Raw genomic sequence first — 15389 nt, 5'->3', positions numbered from 1 at the left:
CTTGCCCAATCTAGCTTTCGCTCGTCTCGAAGCATGTACAAAATCGTTAGTAGTATCCCATCCCTCCCAGTCCCAATACATCTCACCTGAAAAGGATGGTGAACCGCCCCCCTTTTCAAACCCCCCTCCCCCGCCAGAGTAATCGGAATCGAAGGATACGTCCCTCCTTTTTCAAGGAAAAAGAAGTCCGTACGCCGCGTATGGCACTAAAGTGTCACAACTACACAAGTTTTCGTAACGGCCTTTCCAGAGGGAACACTTTTTTATCACAAAAAGAGCCCTGCTTTTCTGATGCCAGTTACAACCTCGAGCGTCGAGGCAGGCCGTCACCGGCAGGGCCCGCTGACCACGGTCATCTCTCTAAAGAAGTGAAAATGGACGGGCCAAAGATGAAGCTGTTTCTCCGAATATCTCATATGCAAAGAAACGGGTGGTGAAAGTAGCTCTGTCCGAGGACAAGAGGAGCCTTCCGTTTGTTGCATAGAAACGCAGCGTGGGAGGGGAGGGGGGGGTGAAGGGGGGATGGTTCACGAAGAAGAAGAAGAAAGAAGAGGAAGAGGGGGACTTCGACAAGAAATTGTTTTGATGGCCCTCTGCGAGAGAGAAACTGTTGTGGGGCTTGATTTTGAGGCTCTGTGGGGCGGCAGAATTGATGAGCCAATGGAAATGAAGAATTCTTCTGTGGGAGAAAGCTTGATCGTGACCCCCACATATCAAACTTCTCTTGTTCGGACTTCACCGTTTGGTAGCTTCCGGACATTGGGGCCCAGGCATCAGCTTTCTTCCAGTGTGTGGCGTTGGTTTTGGCGCTGCCAAAATCACGCCGCTGATGTCCGGCTTACGGGTGACTGTTTGAGGGCGGGCAAACTGTCCAGGTTTCATCATCAGAAACGTGAGCCATGGGGTGCACCAAACCCCATATCGAAAGCGGGTCTACGATGGTTTCCCAGACGGAACGGCTCACCGCCGAGGGGCGGAAGATGGGTCTTCCTTTTCTGGGTGAGACTCCACTGCAGGGAAGGTCCCTTAAGCATCTGAGCTGAACGACTGTGAGCATGAAGCCTTGAGAGTTTGTGAAAAGGCTCCTTCTTCTGGCTTTTCTTCTTTACTTTTTGTCGTTGTTGGGTCCTCTTGGTCGTCCTGGTTGGTTTGCGCCGTTTTTTGTTTTCTCGCCTCTCTCTTTTTTCCCTTTCGGGTGGCCTCCTACTTGACTCTCTCGCCCCCTTATCAACACCCCACTGCTAAAATGCGCGGCATCGAAGAAGACGAAGATCTCCCACATCTGTGGCAGAAGCCTGCCTATTCAGTCATTTTGGAGGCTCTAGAAAAACTTAGGGTCGAGCCGCCTGTTTGGGGAGCAAAGGTCTCTCGATCAGAGATCATCAAACAACAGGCCGCTGTTCAGACTGCTCATGAGCGCAAGGAGGCTATTGCTTTTCTGTCTTCGATCATCAAGAGTGGGCTTTCATGGCTGGGGGACGACGATGAGAGGGAGGTGATTTGGGAGGAGGCCAGCAAGCGCATGTCAGAGCGCTGCGGGCGAACAGGTTAGTCACGACACTCGTCTGATATACAACGGGTGAAAAGCTAACCACGATATTTAGCTATGGGCGAGATCATTAGGAGCTGGCCCTTTGAGAACCCCGATTATGGTTCATTCAGCCTCACTATCAGAGAACCGCCACTAACGGGAGACTCTCTCGGCTTAAAGACATGGGGCTCGTCGTACGCACTAGCCCAGAGACTTCACGAGTTCGCCTCTGGCCCTCTGGCACATTTGGTTCGCTCTTCTCAAAAGACAGAGGAGGTTCTCGAGCTTGGGTCTGGAACTGGCTTACTCGGCTTAGCCGCAGCGTCTATCTGGAGGAAAACCGTCTACCTTACCGATCTCCCCGAAATCATGTCCAACCTCGAGCATAACGCTTCACTCAACCGCGCTCTCGTAGAAGAACGTGGAGGCAGAGTTGAAGCTGCTCCTTTGACGTGGGGTGGCAGCGAAGAAGAGGTCGACCCGAGGTTTCGATCAGGAAAACGGTTCGAGGTATGTTTTGTACATTTGCTGTTTTTTATCTTCGAACTTCCCAAGCTGACCATCCGTAGCTCATCATCGTTGCTGACCCATTATACGACGATGATCACCCCGCTCTGCTGGCCAGTGCCATAGACGAGCAGCTTGCTCTCAATCCAGATGCTCGTGTACTGGTTATGGTGCCGCAAAGAGACGAGATCACCAAAGGTCTTTGCAGGACGTTGAGGGCCGAGCTCGGCAGACACACCAATCCGTTGATTTGTCACCATGAGAATATTGTAGATGGTGAGGACGATTGGGGCGATGGGAACAACGACGACTCACAGCAAGTTGGCTTCTGGTGGGGAATTTTGGGGAGAAGTTCTTAAACCACAATAACTCGCCCACTTTCTTTTTGTTTACATTGATTATTATCACGACACATGACGATCAAGGGTTTTAATTTTATGTACAGACGATAGCGCTAGCTCCAAGCTTAGTTTTTTTTTTGTTTTTTTTCTTGGTACAGTGGGCAGCGCCACCGCTGAAGCGTATCTTGCGTGCCCAAGGTTTCCTGTGGTTTTTTTCTTCTTTTCAACTCGAATTATACGATAGCGCTATAAAGAGCAATAGAAATAGACGGTCAATATGAATCATCAAGAATTAATTCCAACCCAGGAAATCAGTCGGCACCCAAGCTTAGGTTTTTGTTTTGGTGCAGTGGGCAGGGCCACTGCTGAAGCGTTGTATCTTGCGTGCCCAGGGTTTCCTGCGGTTTTTTTTTCTTTTGTCCTCGAATTATCAGTCAGCACAAAAAGTGTCAGAAAGACGCCCCAAAAAAACGTCCCGCGGACAACATTGCCACAGGCGGAGCTAAACATGTAACGCACAAAGGTGACCAGCTCTCGTGATGGATCTCTCCTAACCAGCACTCGTTTCCCTCTCCATGCTTTTCTCTGGCCTTTAACATGCGAGATTTGACTCCTGTATTCGCAACTCAGCACCTGGAGCTGGAAAAAGTCGTTCTGTTCGCTTGACTGACTTGGTTTCTTGCGGTGGGCCATGTCATATACCATGATCTTCCCCGGAACCACGGAGCATACCAGGCTGTTCCTGAAGAAATATCACCTTTCCCAGTACCGCAGAGCGTACCACGCAGTTTTTACGAGAAATGCGGCACCGTGAGTTGGTATGTCGTTTTCAGAGCGATTTCGTAACTCACATAAACTCGTTGTGCGATGTGCCAGGCGCGGATTTGAAGGAGCCTTTCGTATTCATTTTCTGTCAAGCCACCTTCTGACCCCATTCCATCTGTCAAACTCCAGAGCATATCGGCCTCTGCTGGTGGTTCGTAGGAGAGTCTGGCTCGAGATCGCAGGGGCTCTGTGCCAAGTGCCTCGCCAACAATCGACGCAAATGCCCAAGAACGGTTCAGTATCGCCCGGTCAGTCGCTGTTCGTAGCTTGAGAGGCCGAAGATCTCGTCTCCAGGTGTACGAATTGCTAAAATCACCATCCCCGCGGTATTTCAGTTTCCTTGGCGGTTAATCAAGTGTCGAAACCCTCCTCCCTCCCCCGGACAGTGTGACTTTCACTCTGCCAGCCGGCCCACAGCCACTTTGATAGCCTTTTTTTTTGTTTTGAGGAAGCCTGGGAGGTGTCTACTCGCAAGCGTTGAACCTGAATTTCATTCCATCGTGCACCACAGATCTCGCTCGTGTCCTAACGTTCGAAGAGACGGATAAGCTTCTCGACGCTCATCTCTCCCTAAATAGCCTCGATTCGACTGTTAGCACTCTCCTTCTCAGACTTCCTTAAAAAGGGTAGGCATTTCCTCCTTCTTCATCGTCCTGTTTTCAGCCCATTTAATACCCAGCAATCAGATCACCAGGCTCAGCAAGGCAACCGATCCCATCACCGCCCAATTAGTCTCGACCGATTCCATCGCAAAGCTTCATCCAAGGCAAGCCCCATTGTCGACAACACTCAACACCAGACCATCGCCCAAACCCTCCAAGACATCAAACAGTCAACATGTCCAACGGAAGCCGTATCAACATTAAGACGCTCACCTCCCAGCAGAAGAGCTTTCTTCACGAGTGGATAGCGAAAAACGAGTCGCCCAACCGCATCGCCATCGAGTTCAACCAGCACTTCAACCCGGCATCACCTATCAGCGACCGTCAAGTGACCGGCTGGAAAGCGTATCATCAAAAGCAATGGAACGATGTAGAGTATCGACGTACCAAGTATGCAGCATTGACAACCCCCGAACCTCCCCACCATGACCCTCTCTCCTTGGCTTCGAATAGCGACCAACCCAAAACTAACCCTCCTTTTCTTGACAGTGGTCTCCCACCTCTCGTCCGGTCGCGAGCCCCCCGGCAACAAGTACAACAACGGGATCCTGTGTTTGGAAACGGCCATCTCGCGTCTGCAAACGAACATCCCGCGTTTGCAAACAACACAGCGGGCGGCTTCGGCGCGGGCCACAGTGCGTTTGTGTCCCAAGGAGCTTCGTCTGAAGGCGACGACCGGGCGCTCTCAGACGCCTACGCGCTCTCCTATGCGCGGCCGGCGAGCGGACAGATACCTGGAGCAGCACGCTCTCAGACGCTCCCGAGGGCCAGCAAGCGGCGGCGAGTGGGAGATTATCCTGCATATGACAGGCGTCAGGGTGGAGGAGGCCAGATAGGGCCGATGGGGAGGAACATGTCCTCCTCTACAGCGCCGCCAGATGTCATGAGACCTCTCCCGCCTTCAAGGCGGAGCACCAACCCCTTTTCTCCTCGTGCGCCGATGGGCCAATATATAAACCCGCCCCCAAACTTCCAGGCTCCCGGCATGCCTGCCAAGAATGCTTTCGGCTCTCAGGCACTGGGCCAAACCGGCACGGGGTATATACCCGCAGGGCTCATCTCGCCAGAGCAGATATCCCAGGGGCAAGCCGTCGCTTTTCCAGAAGAGCAAGAGGAGATCAAGGCCACCATGCCCTATGAAGGCTCCAGAGGAAAAAAGCTCGTTCCACTTAAGAACTGGCACTTCTTCCTGCAAAACTTCTCTCCCCGCCTAGACGGAATACCACAAGACATGCAAAGGTATCTGACAAGGAACTTGATGTCGGATCTCACAGTCTTTGGTCGAACTCCTGCGCAAGACTTTCAAAGAGACCTGGAGGTTTTTGTTTATACCGCCGCATGCACCCCTGTCGAAGCCAAAGGCGTAGACCGGGATGGCATCTGGTACATCGGGGCCCATGATAAGTGCGGGAGAGGCTTTGTCCACCGGCATAAATGGAACGGAGATATCGATTCCAATGAAGCGGGAGCTATAGACCAGTGGAAGATGCGACAAAGCAGCTCAGACGTTGCCGAGACATGCACTCAGAATCTGGTCAGAGAGTGGCTCAGCTCGATGAGAGACCAGGATTTGCAGCCGTGCCCGATGATAGTCAAATCGAACCGCGCCCATCAGAGGAATGGCCCCCCGAAACGGAAGCAGCCGCAGGAGCAGGAGGTAAACCCGAATTCCGACAACAGGCGAGTTGAAAGGGCACCCCGGCAAGACAGACTTGCACAGCTGGTGCCAGCACCGATCCTGTCTGACAATTCCCACTCCCAGCCTCCACCACATCTTCCAGCACAGCCAGCGGTAGAGGGAACCCGACAGTCATACCAGCCACCTGCAGATATCTTCTTTGACCCACGCCAGGCTCCTCAAAACCACGTCCAGCTCCCAGTCCGGAGTTACCAACAGCATGGCAATCGGGACCCGCCGTATCAAGCCCCTGGACCTGATGTAAGAGCACAAATCGGTGTTTTCGGAAGAAGAGAAAAATATCCCGTATATTCTGACCGCCGTGCTCTTCCTGATGTATCTCCTCCGCCCTGGCGAGAAATTCCTCGCCAGCAAGATCGGATTCCACCGTACAACTGGCAAGGCGACCAACCTGGGGAGCAAGAGGCCAGATTGGAAGCACCCCAGCAAGGCGCCGGTCCCAATGACGATTTTTACTCCTCAGTCGAAGACTGGATTCCGGAAACGGATATAATTAGGGAAGGAGAGTCAGTGGAGGAGATGCGGCAGAGACTGTCATTCCTAGATGGCACCACACCAAGTCCAAGCAACTCAGACCTAGGTGGCACCAATCTGGGTCAGAGCAACTCAGACCCAGACTGACCCCAGTTCCACTTGGAAGCTCCTACGACGACCTCGTTTCTTACTCTGGGACGTCGGGGCAAAGGCTGTTCCCGACGTCCCGGAGCAGTACACAGACGGTACCTAGTCGAAATGCTGAAGCATTCCGACCAGGAGAACGGACATTGCAGCTGTGGCGATGCTCTGGATCTGGAGGCGAGTTTGTGACATCGGGGGAGCTTGGGCGGGGATGGTGGCCGATGCAGGGGTGGTTGGTTTCGAGGCGGTTGGGTAGTCGATGGACGAAGCTGATGGCTGGAGGTCGAGGTTGATGGAAGGTGGGAGGCAGGAGTTGGAAGAGATCAAGACTGGCCTCAGAGGACAAGGCACGCGAGACCGAGAGGTACATGGGCGACGAGAGGAGGGGAACTATCAGAATAGATTTGTTAGAAAGAAGCCCCTAGGAACATGACGCGGACAAAAGAAGTTGAAGCACATATTCTTGATGATTGAAGAAGACCATTGCAAGTAAATTGGGAGATTTGCTTGGAGTTTTGCTTACTTGTCTGCTACTGAGCTGATTGATGGACTGTTGTGTGAACCTTTTTTTTTTTTATGAGTAGCTTGGAGGGAAGAGGGGGATCTCGGTTTGAAGAAACCCTTACCCATGAAGAGGCAGCCTACGCTTCCACACAGTAATGCGAGCCAAAACAGTAAATTAGTCACGACGGGTCAGTTTCAATTCCCGGTCACTTCTGTATGTCACCGCTTTTTACCGTACCGTAACCCGGCCTGACCGCTATGTGGATGTTCGATTGGCCTTTGAACTGGCTTGACCTTACTGTCTCTTGAAGTACTGACCACATGGCCAGCAACTTCTACTACTGACGGAATTTCCCTTGTCATAGCCCGAGTGCACGCTAGGTAGAGAACTGTTCACACATTGATCTATCTCTAATGACCAGGACCGAGAAATTTGCATGCCGGATTCCAGAATATTGCCTACTTTTCATGTCGTGCCAAAGACATCCGCCCTCACTTACGTTCAGCAAAGCAAGAGACTTTGGTGTCAAACACATTCGCCCCACTTACAAAAGTGTTGGACAGGGAGGCTTCAAAGCCCAAACAGCCATAGAATCCAGATAGTGCCTGAGGTTAATCATTTTGGCGAGATCACACCTATGGCGAGCACCAGGGTAAGTGGAGCTGACGGCTTGTATCTAAAGAGCCTTCAACATGGTTTCAGCAGAGACAACCCCGGGCGCGAGACAGCAGTCCAACCGAAAGTTTAAAAGTATTTTCTCTTTTTTTTGCTTCCAGAGTAATCCAGTGCGACAATTTTTCAGCCCATCATCAGGGCTGTCGTTCTCCTTGTTGAGCCACCACGAAGGCGACTCGAGTGTAACCTACAACCGCCAGTTCCGCTTACATATCGAACACAAACGACCTCATTGGCCATAAAATGGAGGCACAGCAACTCTGTTACAGATCTTCCGGAGCGTCTCTCATCTTTTGTATCATCATTCGATAACGCACGCGCGCGGTTGGTTGGGGGCTGTTCAGGGGCAAATGGAGCCCGCATAAGGCTGCAAGGTCGAGGCCCAGCTTCGGACCACTCCGTACGACCACACGAGGAGATAGACAAGCTTTCACGGTATAATAGAACCAGAGTACGGAATGTCCATTCCAGCTGTCTTTTCCTTGGTTTTTTTCTTTTCCTCTGGTTGCGTCAGATATTGGCGGAACTGGCCATTGGTCCTACCATGATGAAGAGACGAAACCTACAGTTTGCCCTATTCTTTCTTTATTGTATTGATAGATGCACGGCTGTAAACAAGTGTTACTACCCCGGTGGCGGGGAATCACTAGATGATGCTCCTTGCGACCCAGACGCCGAAGTCAGTGTCTGCTGCGGTCGCTTTTCATCAGGCGGCGGATGCCTATCAAACAAGCTATGTATGGGGATAGATGGGAGAATGAGTCGTGGCTCTTGTACAGACAAGAACTGGTTGTCACCAGAATGTCCCAATTTCTGTACTGGTAATCACAGTCGATCAGGTTGACAGCATTGCGGTGAACAGAAGCTAATCTCCATATTCCTTTCTCAGTACTACGCCAAGGGATCGTCGTGACACCTTGCCTCAACGGAAACGACAGCAGCACCACGCACTGTTGCTTCCTCGACCGTACCTGCTGCAGTGACGAATCAGCCTTGTTCGAAGCACCTCCCGCCCGGCCAGTCACGACAGCGACTTGGAACTCCAAGTCTTCTCGGTACATCTCTTTCCAGCTCCAGCCCTCGACCTCTTCATCTCCAACCAAAACGTCGACTTCCTCATTGTCAACCGCCCCTCTGACTTCAACTTCGACAGAAAGCACAGCCACGACAGCATCCCGATCCATAACCACCACAGAGCCCGCTTCATCTACAACCATCCCAGAGTCAACCCCATCCCCACCCGGAAATCAACAACAACAACAACAACCAGGACCCCTCCCCCCAGCAACAACAGCCGGCATAGCCATAGGCGCCATACTCGGCGCAGCCCTCATCGCAGCAGTGGTCTACCTCCTCTGGAGGCTGAACAAAAGCCAAAAATTACTCGAGCAAGCAGTAGCAGGAAACCAAGCACCCGGAAACACACCACATTACAGCCCTCCATATGGCTTCTACCACTCCTCTCAGCATTCACACACACCCGAGACAAACTCAGTCAAGGAGCTCCCCTCCGATCGAAGTGCGGGTGAGCTCTACGCAGGGCCTTTGCCAGAGGGATATTCTTTTGCTCAGAGACCTAGTTAAGATATGAGAAAAGGGGGTTTCGCAAAGAGGAACAATGGTTGCTATGGCAACAGCTTCAGGGTGAACATTTGACGTCTATGGTGTAGAAATTCATAATAATGGCAATACACAATTTGTGATACTTGGTCTGTTTTAATTCAGTTTACTACAACAGCTACTGGACCCCAACAGATATGCCACAGCCTACACAAGTCTCTGAAGCCCCTATTTCCCTCTTGCGTTTGTTTACAAATATCTTGGCAGATACCAAGAAAAGGGGTTCCACAGCTTCCCGAAGCCGGTGGATCCGTCACCGAATCTGGAATTTGACCAGCCAGTGTAAGTGGTTGTGGGTCGCAACAAATTCCAGGTGGCCTCAGAACAGAAACATAAGATGATGAGTTGGGATTCATCTGAAAAAGATCTGAGGAAACTATATGTCATGCCATCAGACAGTGCCCATCACACCTGGATACCGCCAATCCCATAGGAATTGCGGCAGGTTCGGGGTTAGGGTTCCTCTCGGTGGCAATCTTGGGTAACTAAGGTACATCTACGAATGTGACAATCGTCAACAAATGAGAAAGTTATTGAGGAACCTTTTTCATAGTACAGACTTTCCGTGTCATCTAAATCTAGGTGGTAATAGAGCAGGGAATCCTCATCGGGCACGGAGCAACTCGCCGCTCATCATCCCCCCAAAATCCTCGCATTACGCGCCACCAACTGAAGCCAGAGAAGAATCCCTAGGGGTGAGGCTACCGAGTTCAATCACCATCCTGAGTCTTGTTCCTTCTTTGGATTTACCCGCTCTTCCATCAAACCAATCCGCGCCAATGCCAGCTCAGTCACTCTCTTCAGCGCCGTGATTTCCTCCTCGTCAGCTTTCTAGCTTCCAGGCCAGCTTGCTGGATTTTGTTCTCGGCTCCCCCCATCTTCTGTCGAGCTTCATTCATCTCCTTTCTAGCTTCGGCTTCCTCATCTTCTGCCTTTGCTCTCCTTGCGCGAGCTCCTGTCGCCATTCGCATGACGCTGTCAAGTTCATCGCGAGATCTGACCGGACTGGGCTGCTGCTCCTGACGTGAACTGTTCCTCAAATCGTCCTTGGCTGTGGATGGCACGGTTGAGACCGGTGTCAAAAGAGCAGAAGAGTTTCTCTCACCGGAACTCCGGCTTCCAAAGTCGCTAGATTCGAAGTTAGCAAGCAAGAAGAATTGTGGTTTTGCTATGACAACAACGTACCCCCAACCATGTTGAGTAGATACCATGTACAAACTCCCCGCGAGACGATCAGCTGTCTCAGGCTCCTTAGAAGAACTTTCCTGATGAATCATTTCGGCTGCGTAGCGCCAGTTTTGCTCCCTCCTCCACTGTTCAGGCCAATATTGGAGAGCCTGCGGAAGACTGGATATCTCGTGGCCTCTCGCGTCATCCACGAAGAGAAGCATGTTGCAATTATCTTCGCATTCTTCCCCAAGCAGAAACCCCCATGCGTGAGGGCACTGGTATGCCCATTGTCCATCACTGACCTTTTCGAGACCAGCTGGGACCGGATCGTCGCAGTAGCCAGGTATTGCATAGGTGCAGTGACCTGTGACTCTGAAATCAGCTGCCTGCTCAGTTCCACGGATGGCGAAGCGTCTGATTCAGAGAGAATAAGATGAAAACGGACAATACCAGATAGGTGAATGCTCGACACAATCGTCTCACGCATCCCTGCCCGTGATAAGTCGACCTTTGGAGCTTGGGATGGTTCTGATGAAGTTGTCGCAATCCTCGGTACACTCCTTCACGGCAGTCAGCCCAAGCCGCTCCCGTAGCCCCAACCTTCACCTCAATGATACTGGAAAATCACCGAGCAGACCAACTCCAAAGTTCCTTCGGTTACATCAAATACTCCCTAAAAGTGGAAACACATCTCCGCCCTTGCATCCTGATTCTGTGGAAACATTACAAGAAGAGAACAACTGGTAGACAACATCAAGTGATAGGGACAGGTCGTCCACTGCCCTTGTTGGAGGCTCAACACAGCTCTATACATCTGGACACGCCGCAAAAGCCACCGGCACAGCGACTTTCATACACATCAATGTAATATTCATCCATAATTATACAAAAAAGCCCGCCTCTCCAATCACCACCCCCAAGTCTATTACCACAACCCGCCGTATCCATCCAACCCCTTATAACCCCCGCGTCCGTCCCCAAACCCAAGGGGACAATGCTTCTTTGGATGCCAATTCACCGCAATGCTCATGTATATATGTTCATTTCACCAATGATAATTATTAAGACCACCGACCCCGCCATCCCCCCTTTAAAACAAACCATCCCATCCCAATATTCAATGTCATCACACAGCCTGACTATACCCACCCCCTGTCCTCCCACCCAACCCAATCTTCCCCTTCCCATACTTCAGCCACTTCCTCCCCTCATCCACCCAGAACACAGTGCTACACAGCACCACCAGCTTCGCCAGATCCCTCCACCCCAGCGCCTCCGTCTGGAACACCTCCTGCAGCCAAGGGAAGTAAATCACCAGCAGCTGCCCCAACATACTCAAGCTCACGGCCCAGTTGAACAGAGTGTTGCTGAACAGCCCAACTTCTCCTCTCAAGATCGATTTCGATTCGGAACGGCAGGCAAGAGCGTTGAACATGTCAAACATCACAAAAGCGGTGAAGGTCATGGTGGTGTCCCGACGGGTGACGATGCCGTCTTGCATTTCGTGAGTGTAAACCAGCATCGTGCCAACCATAATGACAAACGCTTGGGTCAACACGCGAGAAACCAACGGGCGAGTAAGGACCGCATCGTTTCGGCGGCGAGGAGGGCGGTTCATAACGTCCTTGTCTACAGCTTCGACGCCGAGGGATTGCGCCGGAGGCCCATCCATTATGATGTCTGTTGTACTATGTTAGTGATCGAAGTGACTGAAAAGGCGTCGAAGGGGGTGCTTACTGATCCACAGAATCTGCATCGCGTTCAATGGAGACTTGAACCCCAAAGCGGTGCAGATCAAGACAAGAGAGAGGCCGGCCGCGCTTGTGCTCAGCTGGAAGGTGAGGAAGTTCTGAATATTGTTGAAGATGGCCTTGCCCTCCTCGATAGCGTGAAGAATAGTAGAGAAATCGTCGTCCGTTAGAATCATATCAGCCGCCTCTTTGGCGACGTCAGTTCCATGCATGCCCATGGCAATGCCGATATCCGCCTTTTTGAGGGCAGGTGCATCGTTGACTCCATCTCCCGTCATGGCGACAATATCACCACGAGACTGGAGAGCGCGAATGATCTTCATTTTGTGTTCGGGGGTGGTGCGGGCAAAGATAGTGGTGTGATCCAAAGCTCGAGCAAGATCTTCATCGGACATCTCGTCAAGCTCATCACCCCGCAATACTGGCTTGACGGTGATCTGATTCGAAGAGTGTTCTGTGGGAACGGCGACCGCCATTCCCAATTGCTTGCCAATCGCCAAAGCGGTTGATTCGCCGTCGCCAGTAATCATGATAACCTTGACACAGCCTCGCATCAGTTTTCTGATAGAGCGGCCGACACCAGGTCGAGGGGGATCACTCATGCCTACAAGTCCGGCAAAAGTAAGTCCCCGGTACTGCTCTTCAACAGCGCCAACAGCATTTGGACTTTCCCGGCCATTCGGAGTGGTGCTCCTGGCAGCTTTGCTCCTAGCAGACTTATTTACCGGACCATTGGCAAAAGCAAGGACACGGAGGCCTTGCCTAGCCATCTTCTCGGCTGCCTGTATAGCCTCTTCCCTGCGACCAGCATCCATGACGAACTCCCGCCCATCATCTGTCACGTATGTATCGCAAGTGTCGAGGACTCGATCAATCGCGCCCTTCATATATGCATGTTCCTTATCTCCGTCTGCAATGACGACGCCCATCCACTTGCGCTCAGAGCTGAATGGCGTCTCAGCAACTCGAGGTCCAAGGGAGTCACGGACGTCATGTAAACTGAACCGATCCAACAGGTCAAGCATAGCAACATCCGTGGGCTGTCCTACCCAACGGGTGTATGATGACGACCCTTGACCTCTATGTTGCGTGGAGGAAAAGACGGCTCTGGCAGCAGGTCCATTTTCATTGTGATTTCTCGCAGGACGGGCATTGTTGGCAATGTTGCCAATGCGCAAGATCCTGTGGGTGGCAGCGTCGGGCTCCTTTCCCGTCAATTCTTCATCCGAATCAACATTGAAGGCATCGTCACTGCCAAATGTCCAAATCTTGGTCGTTGTCATATGATTCGTTGTCAGTGTTCCCGTTTTGTCTGTGCAGACCACATTCACAGAACCCAGCGTCTCAACTTTCGGCATCCGACGGACAATGGCGTTGTGTTTAGCCATCCGGTGAACACCCAAAGCCAGGGTGACCGTGACAATGATGGGAAGACCTTCAGGAATAGCCGCAACAGCCAGTGAGACGGAGATGGTGAATATTTCAAGCAGGTTCTTTCCCTGCAACCATCCAAATATGGAGATCAGACCAATGATTCCAAACGACATGCGTGTCAGCTGGCCTCCTAGGTCGTCCATGGAGAGCTGGAGAGGGGACCGCGGGCTTTCAGTTCCAGAGACACTGGTGGCAATAGTGCCAAAGTGGGTATCACCTCCAGTCGCAAATACAATTCCTTGTCCATGTCCAGATTTTACCAGTGTTCCCATGTACGCAATATTTTGACCCTTGTCGTCCGCATTGCCTGCCGCAAAAGTTGGACGAGGCAGCTGAAGGCTGGCATCGCCTGGAGCAGGTGATGCGAAGCCTTGGCGGGGGCGAGCATCTGCTGTGATCCTGACAGGTGCATTCTCTCCTGTCAGGTTCGAGGCGTCGATGGTCAAGTCCGCAGCTTTGGTGACTCGAATGTCGGCAGGGATACGATCGCCAGTGGTGAAGAGAACGAGGTCACCAGGTACAAGCTGGGCGGCCATGACTTTTGATGAAGTAGCCTCGAGAACCTCCTCCTCGGGCGTCGCTAATCCTGAAGCGCCGGCCGTCGGTTCGTTTGGGGTGCGGGCCCCAGGGGTCGTACCCGATGTTTGTTTCCGCACAAGATGCGCATGGTTCGGAACCAAGTGGTTGAGTGCCTCGATAGACTTTTCGGAACGATATTCTTGCAAGAACCCCACACTAATCACAATGGTCACCGCCACTGTGATGCTGACAGCGTCGTCCATGTTTCCTACCAGCAATGACAGCCCAGCCGAGCACAGCAGCAAGACAATCAGGGGCTCTTTGAACTGCCCGAGAAACCGCAACCATAATGGCTCAGGCTCGGCGTGAGGTATTTCGTTTGGGCCATAGTCGCGTAGCCTTGAAAGGGCCTCCGCAGCCGTCAGGCCTTGAGTTAACGACGTATTTAATCGAGATGCGACTTCGGCGGGGCTTTGGTAAGAATATTCGTTGGCAATGCTCTAGTAAAACACAGTTAGCCCATCGCGCCGCAACATTATGAAAAGAAAATTTCCCCTTCCTACTCTTGATTGTGCAGACGTCGTCCGTGGTGAGGTAGATGGGGGGCGGTCACCGGCCTGAGGTATGGTGAGCTGCGCAGGCACAGGGGAGTTGTGGTAGATCGGCAGCGCATCGCCGCCATTCGTTCGAGTAAAGCGATCCATTTCGATTCTGGCGGTGTGTTCAGGATCAGGAGGACGTGTAGATATGCCAAATGCCTGGCCTGGGCGCAACGGGCCCTAGCGAAAGCTGAGATCCAGACCGAAAGACATCAATGGCTGCTGCGATGGGGGTGAGGAAGGGGGCGAATGTTGGTCGATAGAGCTGGGCTGACAGACAGATGGCGGGATGAAAGCAGGGGAGCTAAAAGTTTGAACAAGAATAGTGCATCACGGGAGAGGCATCACCACATCCGTAGACTCCGTGCGGATTGGGGTTTGAATCCACTGGGAGGGAAACTTTTTGAGTTGGACGGCAGTGGTCTGGTTGGATACAAAGTGGAAACTTGGACCAGGTCGCGGTGCCATCCACCATTGTGGAACGTGTCTGCATCTGGACCGACCAGCCGGACTTCCAGGGGCTCACAGGCCACTCCCAAAAGGCCTTGGCAACTTTTCAGGGATGTCATGAGGCTGAAAGGGGTGGCAGATAAAACGCAGGCTGCCATTGGTCAGAAATTCAATGCGACAACCTTTCGGCCATCATTTCTCACAATCGTAGAGGATGAAAAGTTGAAGACCGACTAAAACACCAAAGGGTCTTGGCGCTAGAAACGGGTAATACGAAGGATATTCCGGGATAATTGATAATTATGCTCTTCTTGTGTTGAAGAAGGTCTGGTCCCAGTTTCCTTGAAAGAACCGGCGAGTAGTTGATCATGTATCATGTGAGAGTCGAGAGTCGATTGCTTGGGCGACAGCGAGAGGGATACGGATATTCGACCGCAATTGCGAAACCCATGACACGCAAGTTAGGAAAGCCACATCAACTTG

At 52.0% G+C, this 15389-nt stretch overlaps 6 protein-coding genes across 6 annotated transcripts; 3 read left to right on the top strand and 3 right to left on the bottom strand.

Annotated features, from left to right (window-relative positions):
- Nucleotides 1–754: 754 nt before the first annotated feature.
- On the top strand, nt 755–2481 carry rrg1 (Protein-lysine N-methyltransferase rrg1). The gene is made up of 3 exons (XM_062941672.1): nt 755–1547; nt 1605–2041; nt 2101–2481. Exons 1-3 carry the CDS (start codon nt 1247–1249, stop codon nt 2395–2397), a joined length of 1035 nt encoding a protein of 344 aa, XP_062804554.1. The 5' UTR covers nt 755–1246; the 3' UTR covers nt 2398–2481.
- Nucleotides 2482–2690: 209 nt separating this feature from the next.
- Nucleotides 2691–3084, bottom strand: QC764_104335 (uncharacterized protein; the record flags this gene model as incomplete). Its single annotated transcript, XM_062941671.1, has 3 exons — nt 2691–2799; nt 2899–2992; nt 3051–3084. 3 exons carry the CDS (start codon nt 3082–3084, stop codon nt 2691–2693), a joined length of 237 nt encoding a protein of 78 aa, XP_062804553.1.
- A 957-nt stretch (nt 3085–4041) lies between these two features.
- On the top strand, nt 4042–6186 carry QC764_104330 (uncharacterized protein; the record flags this gene model as incomplete). The annotated part of the gene is made up of 1 exon (XM_062941670.1): nt 4042–6186. One exon carries the CDS (start codon nt 4042–4044, stop codon nt 6184–6186), a length of 2145 nt encoding a protein of 714 aa, XP_062804552.1.
- Nucleotides 6187–6288: 102 nt separating this feature from the next.
- QC764_104325 (uncharacterized protein) lies at nt 6289–6813 on the bottom strand (the record flags this gene model as incomplete). The annotated part of the gene is made up of 2 exons (XM_062941669.1): nt 6289–6574; nt 6707–6813. 2 exons carry the CDS (start codon nt 6811–6813, stop codon nt 6289–6291), a joined length of 393 nt encoding a protein of 130 aa, XP_062804551.1.
- Nucleotides 6814–7480: 667 nt separating this feature from the next.
- Nucleotides 7481–9184, top strand: QC764_104320 (uncharacterized protein). The gene is made up of 2 exons (XM_062941668.1): nt 7481–8184; nt 8253–9184. Exons 1-2 carry the CDS (start codon nt 7908–7910, stop codon nt 8945–8947), a joined length of 972 nt encoding a protein of 323 aa, XP_062804550.1. The 5' UTR covers nt 7481–7907; the 3' UTR covers nt 8948–9184.
- Nucleotides 9185–9538: 354 nt separating this feature from the next.
- Nucleotides 9539–15300, bottom strand: PMR1 (High affinity Ca2+/Mn2+ P-type ATPase-like protein). Its single transcript, XM_062939780.1, has 6 exons — nt 15110–15300; nt 14421–15057; nt 11891–14357; nt 11303–11833; nt 10169–10517; nt 9539–10111 (listed from the first exon to the last, which is right to left on the bottom strand). Exons 2-6 carry the CDS (start codon nt 14559–14561, stop codon nt 9784–9786), a joined length of 3816 nt encoding a protein of 1271 aa, XP_062804549.1. The 5' UTR covers nt 14562–15057; nt 15110–15300; the 3' UTR covers nt 9539–9783.
- Nucleotides 15301–15389: the final 89 nt, after the last annotated feature.

The sequence above is a fragment of the Podospora pseudoanserina genome, chromosome 1, assembly GCF_035222485.1.
Source record: "Podospora pseudoanserina strain CBS 124.78 chromosome 1, whole genome shotgun sequence".
Taxonomy (NCBI): domain Eukaryota; kingdom Fungi; phylum Ascomycota; class Sordariomycetes; order Sordariales; family Podosporaceae; genus Podospora; species Podospora pseudoanserina.
The sequence above is the reverse complement of the archived record's forward strand: the minus strand, read 5'-3'. Positions and strand labels throughout refer to the sequence as shown.